Source organism: Camelus dromedarius, chromosome 1 (assembly GCF_036321535.1).
Source record: "Camelus dromedarius isolate mCamDro1 chromosome 1, mCamDro1.pat, whole genome shotgun sequence".
Classification (NCBI taxonomy): Eukaryota; Metazoa; Chordata; class Mammalia; order Artiodactyla; family Camelidae; genus Camelus; species Camelus dromedarius.
The window spans coordinates 48,578,714-48,598,609 of NC_087436.1; the positions used below are offsets into that span (position 1 = coordinate 48,578,714).

At 32.0% G+C, this 19,896-nt stretch overlaps 1 protein-coding gene across 7 annotated transcripts in view; it reads left to right on the forward strand.

Annotated features, from left to right (window-relative positions):
- The window catches only part of TBCK (TBC1 domain containing kinase), a 172,704-nt gene that overhangs the window by 109,320 nt on the left and 43,488 nt on the right, over window positions 1-19,896 (forward strand). For 6 of the 7 annotated variants that reach the window (XM_031468145.2, XM_031468142.2, XM_064484369.1 and 3 more), the window contains exon 23: window positions 1,198-1,373. In XM_031468145.2, the coding sequence (XP_031324005.2) occupies window positions 1,198-1,373 (176 nt within the window). Of the gene's footprint in view, window positions 1-1,197; window positions 1,374-5,803; window positions 7,967-19,896 lie in introns of those variants that run through there. The other variant, XM_031468172.2, reaches the window with a different exon arrangement.

The following is a 19,896-nucleotide window of genomic DNA, read 5'->3' on the forward strand; positions in this document are numbered from 1 at the left end:
CTCATCCAAAAGTTTTCCACCTTACAAAAGCAGACAACTCTAATTGCATGACTCATGCACCATTCACAAAACTGACTTAAATTCCTGTTTCTTTTCCTCTTATATATAAGCTTTTCATTTCATAATGTGAAATAAGGAACTCATCCCTTTGTAATTTAAAATATGTATTATGTTTTTCTCCATTGTTTATCTGAGCTGCCACATTTGGACTTTTGTGAAGGAAGTGAGGCTATCTACCATTTACTAGTATTAGAGCTATAGAATGGGGAAAGCTAGTCCATGCTAAACTCCTTCATCCTAGTCAACTTCGTGAATTTCTACTGCCTTTCCGTGATCACTCCACTTTCCCCATACAGGAACAGCTTATTCTTCATCAGGACTATTGATCTTCTAAAAAGCTACAGTCCTATCAAACACACAAACAATAATTTGACTTTGTAGTAACTTTCCTGTGTACATTATCTCTGTACCAAAATGCTTAAATCACTTTCAAATCTGAGAAAGAAAAGGAAATCTTCTATGAAAATATTTTTATAATTTTAATCTAGTGCAATTTCTCTCTATATGAAGCTTCGCTTAAACTTGTGTGCACTTGAATCAAGAAATTTTAAAAAAAAGTGAGAAATGCTAAATTGATATTTCAATAAATTTTGCCTGATGATTTTGTATCTTCTAAAATAGATGAAAATGAAACTTTTAGTACACTTTACTTAAAGTCATGGTGAATCAACACCTGAATCTTTTGCCTGCCCACTCCCAAATTCCAGCCTGACCTCTCTACCCAGCCTTTGTTTTACTTTGAAAAAGAAAAAATATCATCAAAGTTAGTGAAGCAGATTCTTAAATAAGAAGAAATGTTATATTCCATAATGTTTAAATAATGATACTCTGAAATATACATATATATTGCATATATATGTAGATTATAATACCAATAAGACCACCTATAAAATATATGCATATATTTACATAGTAAATATATGTGTATATGTATCTACATAATAATATAAAATACCTTCTACCATTTCAGCCATAAATATGCTGATTAATTTCTATATTTTTTTTTACTGACATCTCTGCTAATTAGTTATCATCTTAGCCATATTTGTATATATGCATTTAGGAAAGATTGTGGTTTTTACGTAAACTGAGCAATCAAGATTCTATCTTCGCTTTTTTAAAATTTTTCCTTTCTAGAAATTGACATTGAACGCTGTGTGCGAGAATCAATCAACCTGTTTTGTTGGACTCCTAAAAGTGCTACTTACAGACAACATGCTCAACCTCCAAAGCCAACTTCTGATAGCAGTGGAGTCAGAAGTTCGACACTTTATTTCTCCACTGAGTGTCCGGATCCTCCAAAAACAGATCTGGTATGTATCTGCATATTTAATTGACAAACTCTAAAAAAAGATGGATATTAAAACTAGTATACTTTAGTGTCATTACTGTTCATAATACTATTATCACTTACGTCCTTTTAACATAGCTGTTTTCTAATATTTATGTATTTTTGTAATTATGCAACTATTTGAGGTCTTGGGATCACCCAAAGGTGAGAGCTTAAGGCCTCCTTGGGTCTTTCCTAGGATGCAAACATCTTACGAACACACGGACAGACTTCTAGATTCCCAGGATCATGTTGGAACTTTCAGAGCCCCTCTATGGACATTGCATTCCCCAGCTTTTAATTTTAATTTTTTTATTTTTATTGTCTGCTTCTTGTTTGCCCAAGCTATTATGGCCACCTCAGGCAGCTGCAATATTAAACAATTGCTGCTGACTTTTTTTGACAGAAACCTCCAGAGTAAAGTCTTTTTGTACTGAGTAAGCTCTGAGTCAGGTCAAATAAAAGCAAATACTGTGAGGAGATGTTTCCAGAGAACTGAAAGACACGTCAAATAATCACAATTCCTTAAAATAATACTTTTTGGAAACTCTGAAACTACTCTATTCATCCAGTGATTGACAGATTTCTGGTTTGTGATACTGTTGGTTTTCAAGGTGACTGTGTACCTGAGGAGAGGGAAATGAGAGTAAGGTAAATTAAAGCCCCATGAAGCTCATATTCTTAATGAAATTCAGGTGTTTCTCTTGACTATGTACTCCATAGATTGCTGCAGGCCTTTGTTTAATTTCTAGAGTTCTAAAAGGTTTATTTTGATCATCTCTGCTCTCATTATGTTTTTGGAGGAGCAGCTTTTCTGAGATCCTTACACCACCATTCTCACTGATGTCACTCATATTCTGTTCCATTTGTCCACTACATGTTAATGCTTGAGTGAAAAAAAAAGACTGAGAGATAGTTGATTTTAAAAGGTCAGAAAAGAATATTGACAATTCAGGTAACATGAGACTTTCATCTTGTGATAAAGTAAAATTTTACTAAGAAACGTTGCTGTTTAATTTGAGTATTTTAAAATCCTTTTCCTTATACCCTTTTCTGAAATGAGATTTTTGTTTAAAAAGTTTAATAGTTTGAATGTCACTAAACCTCAAGTCCCTTTGTGAATTCCTAGATATGGTAAGTCTCAGAGTTCTGGGTCAATTTGCTAAAACTTTGTGATGTAAAACAAACTTTTTTGTGTGCTCATAAGTCAGATATAATATCTCCATTAACAACAATACTAAGAAATGGAAGAGAAAAATATACATTATTTACATGAAATGTTGCTATCTGAAGAATATTCAAATTTTAGCTCACTATTCTTTAGAATTTATTTCATTCTTTCTGATATACTTCAACCATAAAGAAAAAAATGAATAATGTAAAAAAACTACTGCATTATTTTTTCAACAGTGTGTCTGAATACATACTGTAAAACAGATACCATTCTAGTTGCTGGGGATAAGCACTGAAAAAACAAGTATTTATTCTCATAGAATTTGCATTTAGTGGCGGATATACAGATAATAAGCAAAAAATGAATAAGCAGTGCAAATATCCATTCTTCTTAAATCAATTTTTATAAGTTCACTTGTTAAAATTATCTGTTTAATTACTATGCTGATTTTATCAAAATCCTTTTTTAAAGTATATATATTATCTAATTTTTTATATTTATATAATCTTTATACAAAATATTTGTACCCTTTTTGCATCTTAGCTCAAATTTTGTCCCCCTTTCCATTCTAATATTTTTTATTTGAAGTCTTCCTTGTTCAGATTTAAGAGTTAGAATAGAAAGTAGATACAAAAAATTACGTATATATATGCCTTATAAAAGCATATTCATTAAATTTAAGATAGTCACAACTCATGTTTATATACTATATATTCGATGTCAGATTCTATAACATAAAAAATGGGTTTTGTAAATTGAAACGTAAACCACTCTGCAACTTGAATGGAAGCTTGAAACAGCTATGAGAAGAAAATTACACTTTAATTTTATGTGTGTCTGTCTTAGTTATTCCCAGAAGCAGACCACTGTAGTAGAAAAAGCATGAGCTTTACTGTTAGATGAATTTAGTTTCAGGTTTAAACCCTGTTTCTTTTTTGTTTTATAATATTGAATAATTAACGTAACCTGTCTAGTTCCCTGTTTGTAAAAGTGAGCATAATTGTAATAATTCCTATCTTGCAGATTGTTAAGTAAAGCACCTAGTTCAGTGTCTGATACATAATAAGCACTCAAAAATGGTAACAATTATTATTACACATTTACTATTTAGTAATTAAAGTTGTGTTTCAACTTTGAAAACTACATGAAAATTTTCTGAAGTCTTCTCTATCTAAATAGTTTGTACAAAAAAAGAGATGTTTTGGTATTCTTCTCTTGCCTCTCAGCTATGTTAGCTTTATTACTATAACTTTACATTTAGAGTCATTACAAATAGTAAGGGGAGTAAGGGAGAGAGAGGCTGACTCTCCAAAGAAGGAATCTTTCTGGCAGCTTTACCCTAGTAATTTCAGTTTAAGATTTCACTTTGACCTTTACCTCTTAGTTTTAATACTATTTTGATCCTGAAACTTGCCTAAAGAATTATTTCACCTAGTGCTAGAGTCTTTCTCCTCTACGTTTCTTGAAATAACTAAGACTCTGCTTGATAATTCTACCACAGCTTATTAATTGGAAATACATATATATATATTATATATATATTATATATTATATATACATATATATATATGAAGATATGTAACTGATGAATAAAATAAAATGGATTTTTTTTAAACTGAGTGTATTTTAGGAAAAGACTGATCAACACTGGATTTTTAAATCTATTTCTTTGTTAAACTTTAATCATCATGTTAATTTATCAATGACTGGTGTAAGTTAGTTGCATGTACACTGTGAATAAGCAAGAATTATTATTCTTGTTTATGAATATATATACTAGTCTGGAATTTTATTAAATGAATTAAATTTTGTTTATGTAATGTTAACTGCTTGCATATACTGTTGTCATAAAATAAGTAAAACATTGAATTATCTTCAGGTATGCTTTAAGTATGGATTAAATATGAGTTTAATATACATAAAAACTTTAAAATACATTTTTATAGTTTAAGTTGGAATAGCTTCTGAAAGTCCAATATAAATGCTAGTCTATAAAGTTTCATCTTGTTAATAATACCACTGCTTTTTATAGTTTTAGCAATTTAAAAATAACATTACAATGATTTATAGTTTTCAGTACTCAGGTACAATATTTTATTTGTTCCTGAACAAATCTCTGAGGTATTTTTATCCCCACTTTAGAGTTGAGGAAATTCAGCAGATTACTTTATGCAAGTGGACTTTATCAGTAGTGTAAGTGTTGTGCTTTTCCCTCTTATTCATTGGAATGTATATATTAATATATATCATCTTAGTCTGCAGTCATGATTTTCGAGTATTTTTATAATTTTCTTCTATTTCCCTACTGCCTATGTTTACATATACTCATGCAACCACCTATATACCTGCTCTTAAATAAGTTGAAGTGATTTTACAATAAGGTGGAAGGAAAAGCAATTATGTGACCTTTAATATATGTAGACATTTGATATATTGCTGGTGATATTCCAGAAAAAGAATTTTAAACCAGTTAAACATCCAGCAACAGTAAATGAAAATGCATAGTTCCCATATATCCTCAGCAACACTGGGCATTATAATTAAACTTCTTTTGCTGACTTCATAAGTTTTTAAAATCTCATTTACATATGTATTTGTTTCATTCCTAATAAGATTAAGTATTTTTCTTATGTTTATTAACCAATTATACTTTTTCTTCTAATTGTCTTCAGATAATTCTTTGCCCATTTTTCTATCAGAAGGCATATACATAGTGTTTAGAGAATTTACTCTTTTTAACAATGAAAGAAAAGAAAGCATTGTTGAATATTTGATTCAGTAAAAGGCAAGCAGCTGATTCAATTTCGCAATGGAACTTTTTATTTCTTTTATTTTACTACATATTCAAAGTACTGCAAAATTTATAACATATGAGAGAGAATTCAGAAAATAATTTGGAAATTTTTGTCTTGAATGTCTTTGACTTATATATAAGGTTTGCCTTCTCTCATATCTTCCATGAAGGTAAAGGATTTTATTCATGGAAAACAGTAGAAGAAAATGAAATAGCAAAAAAAAAAAAAAAAAAAAAAAGCTATCAAATTCTTAAGAGGGAAAGATACCACCCCTTAAAATTCTAGAGAGCAAAATTTGCCAGCAATAAAGTTAGGTTTCTATAGCCCTAAATATAATAGTTGATTGCAAGATAAACACTATCATTTATCCTCAGCTAACAAGTTAGTTAACCAATAAGTTAGGTTGACTCTAGTTCTTTACCTTTTGTTTTGTTCTCTGTACAGATGGCAGTCATCTTCACTAATGGACTGTTGCTGAACAGATGTGGGGAAGAATTCCTAGTTATGATAATAAATGAACTACTAGGTTGAGACTTGATGGATCATTCACATTTGTTATCAATTGAAAATTACCTTAGCCTATAAGGGAATTGGGATGGGGAAAGGAATAGAAAAAATCACACAGTGAAGGCAACATGTAAGATTACAAAAAAACATGCTCAGTGTTAGGTTGATAATTTTCTATATTTGGAGAAATTTTTGTGATACAAGCTATGAAAGTTAATATCAACAATTATTTTCTTTTCTGGTAGAGGTACAAATTATGTATAGTGATTCTCAATTTGTAACAAAACTTCTTCCTCTCACCACCACAGTCTCCCTAGGGCAAATGAATAATTGTGCAATCGCCAGTATCCTTTACCAACTCTTCCTCCAGTGCTTTCTCAAGGATAGGATCTTTCTACGTCCTAAAAGAACAAACTTAATTATTTAGTTGTTCTTTGGACTCTATTTCAGTATGTCCATACTTATAAGATGTACACCAAAGTGAGAGTGAATCATAGCTAAGCAAACTGAGTGATTTTTTTCACTCATTCTGAGATTATTTACCACAGCTCTGTTGCATTCATTTAAATTATACACACACACACATATGTCCCTGTCTATTCAGATAAATATTTAAGCAGCAAGTGGAACTTTTGGAAGGGGAGTGGGCATTATAACTTACTGCTTTGATGGTAACATGTGGGGAATGCTGGGAAATTCTTAGAATTCTTCAAGTGAGATGCCTGGCAGTGCCTTATCACTACCACTGAATTATGGATGAATTTTTTTTTAAATTGCTGCTGCTTCTGTTTCAATATTAACTTTAAAAAGCAATAGGATTACATGTGTCATTTTCAATTCCAAGAAATTTATAGACATAACTAAAGAAAAAGTATGTCAGAGCTATTAGGTCTTTTGAATCCGATGGAACTATAATGAATAAGCGTAGCTGTGTGTTTTCCAGAGGTCATTTTTTATTATTAAATTTGCTGTTTTCTGTTTGGTTACACATAATTTTTTGTCAGATGTTGATTATTTTTTAGAGTACATGGTACCATAACAATGAGAGCTCCTACATTGTACTTGTAATATCGTCTTCAGTACTTTGAGATTCAAAATGTCATAGAATTATTTCACAGTTTTTACAGAATTGATCTGACTCCTTCATTTCTTGTTAAGTCTTCATATAACTACCATCTACATATGATGAAAAGAAATTCTTGTTCCTCTATGTGTATAATACTTATTAGACAGATGTTATTTTTAAGATATTGTCATACATTTGTACTCACAAAGAAACCTTTTCAAGTGATCATGGAGGTCTTACCGCCTCACAAACAAATAACAACAACAAAACCCCATGGTTCTGGCCATATGTAGATTTCAATAAATTTTAAGAAGTAAAAATAATACAGATACCATTTCTCAGATCATTATTCACTCATATTGGAAAATAATATAAATAATAACAAAATTTTCTTACTACCTAGAAATTAAAAAGAAATCAATAAAATAAAATAAACAACTTCTTTCTTAACTCTTCAGATAAGACATTTTGAATGAAAATTGTAGAGTATCTAGAAAATAAGAACCCTACACATAAGAACCTATGGGTGCAACTAAAGTGGGCATTTCTCTCATTGCTCATCATAATGCCTTACGTATATAAGATACTGACTGATTATCCCTTATCAAGTCATTTTATTTCAGCTAGCTTTTGAAAGATTGATAGGGTTTATATAAGTGAAGATCAAGAATTCCTTTTTTTAACATCCTTGAGAAATCTCAACACCATCCTAAAAAAAGATTTACAGAAAATAAAAATAATACTGCATATTCACCTAATTTTATTTTACCTACTCTTTCCAAAGCATAACTGTACTTTGGTAAAGAGGCTAGTCACTGGAATAGGCTGAAGTAGGTCACATTTCCTCTGCTAATAAGGGAACTTGCAACACTATGCAGTTCCACTGTTAATGTTCTGGTGTGTTAGGTATGGGGTGCTAAGATTTTTTCGTAACACACAGCTTGTGACTTTGTGAATATTAAGTACATAAAGAATTGAAAGAAGCTGGATTTTTGAATAATTCACAGTGAAATAAAGGATTTCTTAAATACACAGATTTTAAAGTATGTTTTAAATAACCCACTACAATTATTCTTATTATACACTTAATTATCTTTTACTTTGACTGTACCTTTCTTGAGTTCTAGAGTCCAAGCCTACCAGAGATCCTTTCTTCTTGCTAGCTATCGATATTGTATTGTGTGTGCAAGTTGTATTTAACGTTTACTACATTTCATTTAAGTGATAAATTCAGTGCTTTCAAAAATATATTCCACTCTGCAGTAAACATCATGGGATGGGGGGAAAATGTATGACTTCATATTTATAAAATGAGGCTATGTAAGTTGCTGAAGAAGAAGAGGGAGAAAAAAGATCAAAGGAAACAGCAAAGCCAGGGAGGCATATTCTTAAACTCTATGAGTTTAAGTTCATTTCATTTGGTACTGTATTTTAATTAATTATGAGTCCTCATACTGAGAAGAATGGTGTTAATAGAAGCTCTGTCTTTGACAAGAAATGCCTTGGTTGGTTGAGGGGACAGAGACTACTCCTGAAGAAAGTCTGTCTAATGTTAAAAAGGCACTGATATGAAGAGTCATTCCTAATCAGAGCTGATCCTTGGAGAGAGAATATCTTTGATCTGTCTCTAGGCTAAGTCAGGTTTTTATTTCTGTTGGTCAAAAAGAACTGTTCCAAGTTGGATGGAGCTAATGAGAACTTGTTTCTAAAGTTAAGGAAGCAAACAGCTGACATTGAGTAGTCTGCCAGAATCTGACACTTCATCAGGGACTGGCTGAAAAAATATATGAAAAAACTGTATCTATTAACATCATATTAAGGAAAATGAAGTTTAATAGATAAAAAGATGTATTATTTTTGAAACCTGTACTATTTGTTATTCTTTAGTGTTTATTTGTATAGTTGATTGTTTTCTGTACCTCTCATTTATCTTCTGGTAGTCATTTATGATAGCCTGTCACTATATTTTAATCCATTTAGTATGACCATGAGGTTGCCAGATTATTCAGTTATTAATAGTTAGCTATTCATACCTGAGAGTTTCATTAAAATTCCTAGAGAAATTCTTAAATTCTTGGTGATAAATATTCCCACATCCTTAGAAAACAAATAAGTGATTGCAAGAATATCACATTATCGTCTGAGTTATGTGTAGAGCTAAAGATAGAGAATATTACCAATCTACAATAGTTTTTTAGCATTATTAAACTATTCAATTATGTGTACATATCTACACACACACACTCGCAGAAAGTATGTATCTTACCCTTTAGGACACCTATCTTATTCTTATACTCCCATTTTGTATTCTACCTTTTCCACTACCCTGACAATTGTCACAAATTACTCTTTTCAGTCCCTGATCTCACTTAATCTCTTTTTTTCAAACATTATCTTCTTGGATTTTTTTGTATGTCCTAATCTCATTTTTGTCTTTCCTCTCTGTTATCTTCACTCAGTATCTTTCTCTGTCTTCACCTGCCCTTGCATGTCATTAATATAGCATTCCTCTGGGTCTGTATAGGCCTCCTTCTGTTCTCTCACAGTATGGATATTAGACAGTCTTGCAAACTTGCGTCAAACAGTGATCATGGCATCCAGTTATTAGCTCCTGCTCAAGCTTCTCTTATTAGCTAATCTAGGAGACCCATATCCAATGCTTGGTCAACACTCCACTTGGATGTTCCACAGGCAACCTTTAATTCAGCATGTCCAAGGCTGAATTTATTTTCTTTTCCCCTTACAGCTGTTTCTCCTCTAGCATTCCCTATACCAGTAACCACCATTATCATTCAAGTCAGTATCTAGATTCATTCTTTTTTTTGGTATATATATATATATATTTTATTGAAGTATAGTCAGTTTACAATGTTGTATCAATTTCTGGTGTACAGCATAATGCTTCAGTCATACATGAAGATACATATATTCATTTTCACATTCTTTTTCACCATAAGTTACAAGATATTGAATATAGTTCCCTGTGCTATACAGTATGAACTTGTTATTTATAGATTCATTTTTGATTCCTGCCTTTCCTTCCAATATTCAGTCAGTCAAAAAACATATTCACAAACCTGTTCACTTCTGTTACTGATGCCATCATTTACTCAATTTCACCATCATCTCTCACTTGCTTTCCTGCAAGTTTCCTGCATCTATTCTTACTCCTTTTTAATCCATTCTTCAGACTTTAGCTAACATAATCTTTTAAATTTTTTTTTTACTTTAAACAACAATAATTTATTGTTTCACACTTCAGGGGGCTAAAAGTCCAAAATCAAGGTGTTGGCAGAGACATGCTCTCTCTGATGCCTGAAAGAGAGAATCCTTTATCTCTTCTAGTTTCTGGTGTTTGCCAGCAATCCACTGTTCTTGGCTTGTAAATGCATCGTTTCAGTCACATGGCCATCTTTCCTTTATATGTATTCACATCGTTTCGCCTCTGTGCATATGTCTATGTCCAAATTTCCCCTTTTTATAAGGACCCCAGTCATATTGGATTTGGGACCACCTTTAGCATAATTTTTTCAACTAGAAATCTTAACAAGAATCTTCTCATTATCCTTCCTTATAACAAAATTAAAAATTCTTAACATGGTCTGCAAGGCTCTGCATAATCTTTCCATTGTCTATCTTATCAACTTCCATCAGTGTATCATTCCTTCTTATTTTTCTATGCTTTAGATTTCCCCCAATTTTAGGAATACCCTATACAAACTTCTGCCTTCAGGTCTCTATATCTGCTTCCATTTTTTAAATTAAACTAAATTCCTAAAGAGTAAGATCTGCATTTTATTGATTTTTATGTTCTCATTGCTTAGTTTAATGCCTGATGCATTGTAGCCTCTTAATAAATGAAACAATTAAGTACATTTTTTCCTGATAGCTTATGGGTACATTAAGGACCCCCAGGGCCTAATTCAATGCCTGAGAAATAGTGTGTGTAAATACACAATATATGTATATTTAGATGAAGTAATTACCACAAATAAGGTTATACTATTAACTCTCAGTTGAACAGATCATTCAGTTGCTTAGTCACAACTCCGTATTCATCAGGCATACCAGCTCTATCTACTTTTCCTTCATAACATGCATTATATTAATAATTATATATTTATATATATCTCTTATTCTCCACTGCATCCTCAAAACCTATCATAGTATCTGGCATATTGATAAATAAATAGTACCTAGTAATCAATAAATATTTTTTAATGAATTAACAAAAAGTTAATTCCAGTTAATCAGTGTTTTACTCTTCCCTATAAGACAATGTATCTAAAGAACGGTCTTCAAAATCTTCTTTAGTACTTGTTAAAAATGCATATTTGGAGCTTCACAACTGTCCCATATCTACTAAATCAATCTCTGAGTGTTGACTCCTAGAGTCTATATTTTTAGTAAGGTCTTGGATGATTCTTAATGTGATAGGTGCATACGGTTTTCTCAAGACATATTTTTGAAGCTAAACAGGACTATTTTTCCATGAGGGGAGGAAACTACAATGATAAGACATTCACGTTTATGGTGACAGTGTTATTTTATCTTCTGTGTTGTTTTTTGTATTTTTTTATACTAATCTACTTGTTTTATAGTTATGTAAGTCTACCCTTTTTTGGCAAGTTGACTTTCCTTTCTTGAACGAAAACCACCAGCTGTTTCACTCCTCAGCAGTTAGTTTTATCCCGCTCACTCTCTGAGTCTCTCCTCTTGTCTTTACTGCCAACGGCCAGCCCTCTTACAAGTCTTCCTCTCCCTGTATTCCCCTCCCCTTTTTGTTCATCTTTGTGAGAGCAGTTTTTAATCAGTGGTACTGACCTACAGCACTGGAATTCCAAAGGCTTTTCCTGTGGAAATAAACTAGAGTGAGAAATTCATCCAGGACTCAGAAAACTTATATTCCCTACTAACACTTTATATTTTCTCTCTTAAAATTAGTCAAAAACTAACCTTATTGAATCAACTCAGGATGTATGTAGTGATTCAGGTAATAATTACAGGGTATCAATGTATGAGTATGTATGAGTATAAACATAATTGTTACCTAAGATGGAAATCATCAGGAATTGAAAGTGACGAACTGTTCTCCTTCCTGAAAACTTGAAAATGTGAAGAATTTGCTTCAAGAGGAGAGGTGTAAAGAAGCAAAATATTGGTGGGGATTAAGGAAAAACCAAGAGAAAAACAATGATTTAAAAAAAAACAAACTTAATTTTACTTTTAAGAGAATTCTGACTGTTTTATTCATTTAGAGAACATTTGTTCCGTACCCACTAAATGCCAAACACTTGATAATTTAATATTGTTAAGAGCTTTATAGTTACAGAGAGGGTTCCACAGTCCTCATTTCATACTAGTGTGGACTGCATCTTTTCAAAGTACCTTGCTAAGTAAGGGTGTGTGAGAAAAGGTGGCTGGGAATGTATCTTCAGTTCAGATGAGGGGCATGACGAGCAATGCCCAAGCCTCACCGCCATTACAACCATACTGTTCATTTTTCAGTCTCAAATGTTAGTTAAAACAGAGCCCCTCAAGTCCAGAGTTAGCAAAATTGTTACCATTTTATATAAACTTCCTTTCCCACAGTGTATCAGTTCCAAATTTTGGGTGTAATTTAATTCAACATACCAGAAAACTATTTTGGCAGATGGAAAAAATGTATCAAGAAGGGATAAAATCATGTATTAGATTTTTTGGAAGGGTAAGCTGAACCAAAATTTCAAATTCCTTGTGGAGTGAAACAGAGTATAAATAACTGTAACAAAATAACTCATGGGTAATTATTTATTTCCAGGTTAAGAATATGTAAACTAGTGATGCGTGTTTATCACTGCTTTTTCTCACTGACTCTTTATTATTTTTTCACATTTTAAAAATCTAATTGTTTCACTGCAGCAGTCTGAAGCTTTCAACATTTACATATTACATATCTCATCACTATATTTTTAATTATTTACTGTAATCCTTTTTTTGTGAAGTTATCATGAGAAATCAAAATTCATAGTTGCATATTAAAGATGCTTCTTCCTCTGAGTTACAGAAATCCCTGGGTCTTCTCATGCAAAATCATCAAGTTAGTAAATGCCACTTTTCTGAATATAGGTATTTCAGTGTGCACAGTCTGTTCTAAATAGGACAGTGCCCTCTAAATACTAGTGAAATAAGGGCAGAAAAAATGCCCAGAGCCAGACAAGAATCGAATAATGACTGAAAGAGTACTAGATTTCTAGAGTGTGTTGTGTTGAGGAAGATTTTTTTTTGTGTGTGGGGGAGGGGTTTTGGGAAGGAAGAGAGATGTTTAGAAGTTTGAGGGTAGGAGGGTGTTAGGGATGGAATTCTTGATGAAAAAAACAGAAGAAGAAAGTAAATAGGGATTACTGTCATCTTTGGTGGCAATAACAATTGTCCTGATTTAGGGTGGAGTATCCTACTTAGTACTGGCCCAAGCTAGCAGCTGAACTGATCTGAGACAGGGAACACTTCCTTACAGGCAACACGGCGAGGCTTGGACACAGTATTAGCATATCTGCATTGCACTTGATAGGAAAGTTATGCTGGTGACAGTTTTTATTTATTTGCAGTCTGATTTAATTCAGTATTGATCTGAGATATCTCCTATAGCAGTGTTTTTCCAAGAGTGAGTCTATAGAATATACTGTCTTCATAAAGAGTGATGGGCACAGATAGCCCAATTCCAACTTGCTAATGAATATCTGAGCTCTTGCACTGAGATCCTCCTTATGCAACCTCAAAGGCCAGAGGTGTCATTTCATATATCAATGACATTCCATGGCATTTAAAGAGAAATGGATTCTGGCACGATTCTACAGAAAAGCTAGCAACATCCGACACACTTGTTATATACAAGATTCCGTGAGTCTAATGACTTTCACAATCCTAGGATATTACTGTCCTGCTTTTTTCAGCCATTCTCCCAGGATTTCCTAGAAAATAAGCAAAATAAATAAACAAGCCCTGTTGTATGAGAAATAAACCTAGCTAAAAAATTAACTTGTTAACATGATTTGTACAGATGCTAACACAGAATTTAACAAATAAAGGTGCATAATGAAAAAAGAAAAGGCAGCTTTTATCTGTAGCATTCTCATATCTGCTAGAGAATCATTGCTAAAGGTTGTTTCTTTTCATTCCCTGCAAAGCCAAAATGAGCAACTAAACTAGAATTATTCCAAAATACATCTATCTGAATTATAAATTATTGTTCCAAAATCCTACAGAAATTAAGTAAAACAGACAGCAAAGAGTAAACTATAGAGTCTGGACAGGCTTGATTTAATTAATAGATTTTTAAATTTTGTGCTTGTCAAATGGATATTTGAATTAGTTTAAGATTAATAAGATATTTGTTTTCTTGAATAAATTAAATGGTCCCACTGATTCAAATACTCACTTTTGATAAACTAGATTCCCACATGTATTTATATCCATTTCTGAATCCTTTTTTTCAGTTAATGGATCTGTTTATTTCTTTTCCAGTACCAAGAGGTTATTAAAATTATAATTATATCGTACATTTGGCACTATGTTTCTATGTGATTTATAGAATTGCTTGTCTTTTTCCTTCCTCCCCTGAAAAAAAAATCATTTTGTCATTTATATTGTGATTAAATTACATGTATAAACAAGTAGAGAAAATTGATACACAGTATTGAATTTTATTTTTTCTAAAAATAGGGTATGCCTTTCCATTTGTTCATGTCTTTTTAGTTCCTCTATGGCATTTTAAAATTTTCTCACATATTTCTTATTAGGATTATTCCTATTTTAACCTTTCTGTTGTCATTATTATTTGGATATTTTATTATATTTTCTAGCTGGTTATATATACAGAAAAATTGTTGGTTTTACAGACTGTTTGGTGTAGTGGTAAAGAATGTAGACTGGGAATTTTTGAACCCCTGCTGTGCCACCCCAGCTATGTGACATGTTTTCTTATTGTCCATAAAATATAGATAATAATATTTATACTTTATAGGATTATTATATTAAATTAGCTAATATATGCAGAACACTGCTGGCACATAATAAACAATCTATAAAGTTTTCACTGTCATAAGCATTACTATAATTTATCTGCAACATTAATGTTCTCTCATTGTTTGTAATAGTTTTTCACTTGCTTCAGGTTTTCCAGTTATATATCATCTGAAAATTATAATTTTGCTTCTTTTCCAATTCTATACATCTTATATCTTTCTATTAATTGGTTACTTCACCTAATTCTCCAGAACAGTGTTAAATAACAGTGGTAAAGGTGGACATCTTTATCATACACTTGGATTTAATGACAGTGTTTCTGACATTTTGCTTGCTCAGTTTGGCTTGAGAGATAAATTTTATCATGTTATGAAAGAGCCATGCATTCTGACTTCTTAAGACTTTTCTCAAGTATCTTTGAACGTGTTGTTCTGATAGTCAGTAGGAAGTGAATACAAGCCATGACTATTGTTGACTTCCAAGCTTTGTCTTTTTATTATGTTTCAGCTTTTTGAGCCAGCTCTAAATCCAGGCTCTGTCCTAATTTCTATTTATATAGACTGTATCAGTCCTATCAGAAACTGCCAAACTTTTACTTTAAGCCAGAGTTATATTTAAAGTCCTTCCTCACCATTGGATGAAAATATTCCAGGACATCATGGAATGGATAACTATATGATTTTGAGAGAGTTAGAATAAAAAACTGACTAGACTTCAAGAGCAATGAAACCTTACTAAAAATTTATCAGCCAAAGTTAAAGAATAAGTTTTAGTTAAATTTAAAATACCAAGAAATTCTTCGCATGTTGATTGATTGGGAAGGAGATAATTATTTATAGTAATATATAAGAGCAAATAATTATAAATTACCTTCCCTGAGAGGCTAGTACCAACTTGTGGCTTTTTAATTCATTTGTCATACATTGGTTAATTCTTGATTATTTATGGTATTCTTACCATTTATAGCATTATTATCATTTCAATTAAAGTAACCTCTTGTGTTTTAACCAATCTGGTTTTGCAATAGAATATCTATTTTATGTTTTTTCTAAAAAAGAATTTTTGAACACATTTAAATGTATGGCAATATGACCAGAAGTGCCAAAGAAAATTTAAAAATTTTAATGCAGTATATAATAGTTGAAATATATCTGTATATTTTATAGCTACTGTAGTATTTTAAAGATTTATTTCACCACAAGGAATATGGCCAGTAAATCCTTTATCAAATATTTTTCCTTTTCTTAGATTACTTTTTATTGCATATTAAGTTATATTAAGTCAAAAGGAGAATATGAACACTTTTTTAAAATTTAACAACTTTAAAATACAATATATCTAGAATAAATTTTGCAGTAATTCATCTATGGCATTATAGCTGCTGATTTTAGTTAGTTGTAATTGCTGTTACACTTGAACTTTTTGTATATAAGCTAATTTGTTAGATTTTCTTATAAAAATTCTATATTTTTTCATCCCCAATTTTTGTTTCAGAACTTAGAACTTTAGTCAGATCTTAAAAGAATTGAAAAATAAATTAGTTTTCCCCTGAAATACTTATTTTCAACAAGTAAATATTTTTAAATGTGTATTAGCCAATTTAACATTACAGAAAGGACCCATTCATATTTATCAGTTCATATTGCATAATATATATTATAAAACTAAAGCATATCTCGGTAATATCTGCCTTTAGCCTAGTTGTGACATGTACGTAATCTTTCTGATCTCATTAAAATTACAATCTCTTTATTTATGTAAAGGAAGTTTGGAATACAGCTGAATACATTATGATCATTGCAACTTCTATATCTATATTCTCATAAGAATTGTCTGGAATGGTTTGTAGTGTATTAAAATAAATGACTAGAGATTAGAGACAAGTGAGTATCCTTCCTTCATCAATTTTAAACAGTCTTCTATCTGCATAACTAAAATTTTAAATTTCCTTTCACTTGGGACATCTCAGTTATATTAAAATAAAAGTGGTTGGCTGATACATGCTGTTAGCTGGAAATTCCACCAGATATTAATCATAGTAATAACAGTACCACACGCATGTTAGAGATCTCACCAACCTTGTCCTTGGCACAGCAATAAGGATGAGAGGTAGATCTGTAGACTTTTCCACAGGGCTTTACTGAAGCTTCCAGCTAGAGAGTATTTTGGTCATTTACTTGACATTCTTTAGTTACACAGTGAGGGGAGTGATGGGGAGATTTCCCAAGTGACAAGGAACACATGAGCAAAAATGGTAGTGCTAATCACTTCCATGTAAAAGGAAAAGTGTAGGAGTGAGAGAGAAGGGTAATGAAGTCAGTAACTCAACTCAAGGAAAGGTTGTACCTTGAAAATGTAGGCTTTGAGATGAAAATATCAGTTGACTAAAATACTATGACTCTTAGTCACCAGCTGCCTCTACTCCCTGAATCTCTGCTGCCATTGAAAGCTGACCATGAAGTTCTATGTGGAATAACATCTCTGTCACATTCCAGTGGAGGGTATCACAAGGTCTACCTTTAGAAGCTCAGCTGAGGGCAGTTGCTCTCACGTTTAACTTTTTCACCTTGTTTACCTCAGCCTAGGAAGTTTAAGTTCTGGTTTTATTTTGGAAATTATTTACAGAAGCTTTTAGAAAATATATACACAGTGGCACCAGCACCACCACTCCCCACACACATTGTCATGTTAACCCTGTTTCTGCCCCTTATATCACTGATATGAGACGTGTTCACTTATTGCTTCCATCTTTTCTGCCTTCACGTCAACCAGTTTAAACCATGAAGTATTTCCCAGCTACTTGTCTTCGAAATGCTTAAGTTCTTATTGATAAAAGTTTATACAAGCATGTCATGCTTTATGGACAACACTTTACTAAGCCTCACAGTTCGAATCACTTCTGAATCTCTTTAAGTAGAAACTCCTTTGATGTCATTAAGTATTATGTGCAGGCTTTTAATCTTTGTCCCAAGAAGTAAGCAAGAGTTTTGTGACCTATTAACAGTTGAAAGTCAATCAGAAAAAAATGTCATAGAATTCTAGAGCTAAGACAAACATAAGATATCTGCTCTTGCCCCTTCATTTTATACATGAGAAAACTGAGGCCGAAATGACATTGTATATCAAAGAGAAAATTACTCTCTTTACAGAAATTTAGCTTACACACAATTTTTCAGGAAGCACATCTGTGAAAATTTTAGCATAAAATTTCTAATCACTGAAAAAATTCTATCTCCACTTCTAAGTGTTTCATATTCAGATACATTATCTCTCTTTTATTTGAAGGAGAAAAATATTCTCTGTAGTGTGAGAATATATTATACAGCTTCCAGAGCATGACAATTTTATTTCAAACTCTATTTCAGATGCTATATTTCTCTATCATAGAAATGGTAACTTCTCCCTAATTCTCTAAAAACAAGAGAAAGAAATAGAAACACTATACTGCCACTGAAAGTATTTATTGTTTTAAATATATGGATAAAAATGTCTTTGTAGATTGATAAATTTTCTGAGGGTAGTTTTCCTTTGTTAAAATTCCTTTGAGAATGGTAGTTAATGTCTGCCTGTGCCATTTACAAAAGCCTGTCCCTCCTCATACATGAGCTAGAAATATCTAGTGCTAAGAAAGCGGAGTTTATTTACTGTAGACATGTGGGAAAATAAGAATGATGGATATTACCCTAAAAAAAACTCAACTTCATGTATTCCAAGCCTTATTAATATTTTATATAATTTTAAGATTTTCTCAGCAGTATATAGATGTACATACCAAAATTAAGGCTTTTTCCTGCCATTTTCCCCTTTTTCTTCAAAAATTTATTCATCTCATGATTTAAACTGCAGTTTTTATGCTGATAATTTAAAAAATATGTTCCTCTAGTCATGATTTCTCCCTAACACCAGTTTCTGTCTCCACCTGCGTTCTCAATACTTCAGCTTGGTAGACCCTATGCGTATATTTATCAAACATTTCATTTCCTTCTCTGGTCAGGGCCCTGTTATACTTGTCATGGGAGATAAAAAAGAAATATAAGAAACTTAAGCTATTGATGTACCTGACTCTGGATTATCATCAGCATTTTTATATTGACCCAGCCTCTCTCCTAGAAACATGAAATGTCACTTAGAAAAATCTTTGAGTAGGATTTTGCTTTCATAAGTTGTCCTCAAGAAAGTGTATTTTCATTATGTTGAAACATGTTTAATACGTGATTAACCCTGTGATGGTCCCTGCCTTATAAGCATGCCTACTTTTGCTTTTCATACTTTCTGGTTTGTATTTCCATCTTTCTTTTGGAAGATTATCCTTAGTATTCCAGTTGGTGTTCCAGTTTCAATTATTCAGTAAAATTTAAGTCTTTTTAAATGTTTTTGCTTGAAAGGTAGATCTCTCTCTAACAGAAATGTATGCAATGTGTGTCACTTTCTGTGATGCCTTATTTTAACTTCTGGAATTCTAAAGTAGATATTTAACGAATGGTACTTTGCTTCCGAAGTGAAGAGATCTTAAATAGACTCCAAGAACCAATACTATAGACATATCCTGTCCCTGAGAAAAATCCTCAAAAGCTTCAAAAAACTGTCAGATCTATCATGTATCTCCTGAAAGCAGCACTGCTGGACTCATTTATACCCAGATACTATGAATATATTTTGGAATCCTTAATTTCCGAATGGCCTTAGGCTAATTTTTTTGTATTAAGATTTCATCTCTCTTTCTTACCCTCCCCCCATTCTGTACACACACACGCGCGCGCACACACACACACACACACACACACACACAAGCATAAAATATGAAAACGGCTTCCTTCCATAAGGAAAGTTGTCTGTTGTTTTGTTTTTAACCTTCTAACATACATTATGAGTATGATCACATATGGAGTTGTTTCTGAGTACAGGATCAAAATATATTACTCTTAAAGGAAACACAATTCTTGCTAAGAAAAATATCAGT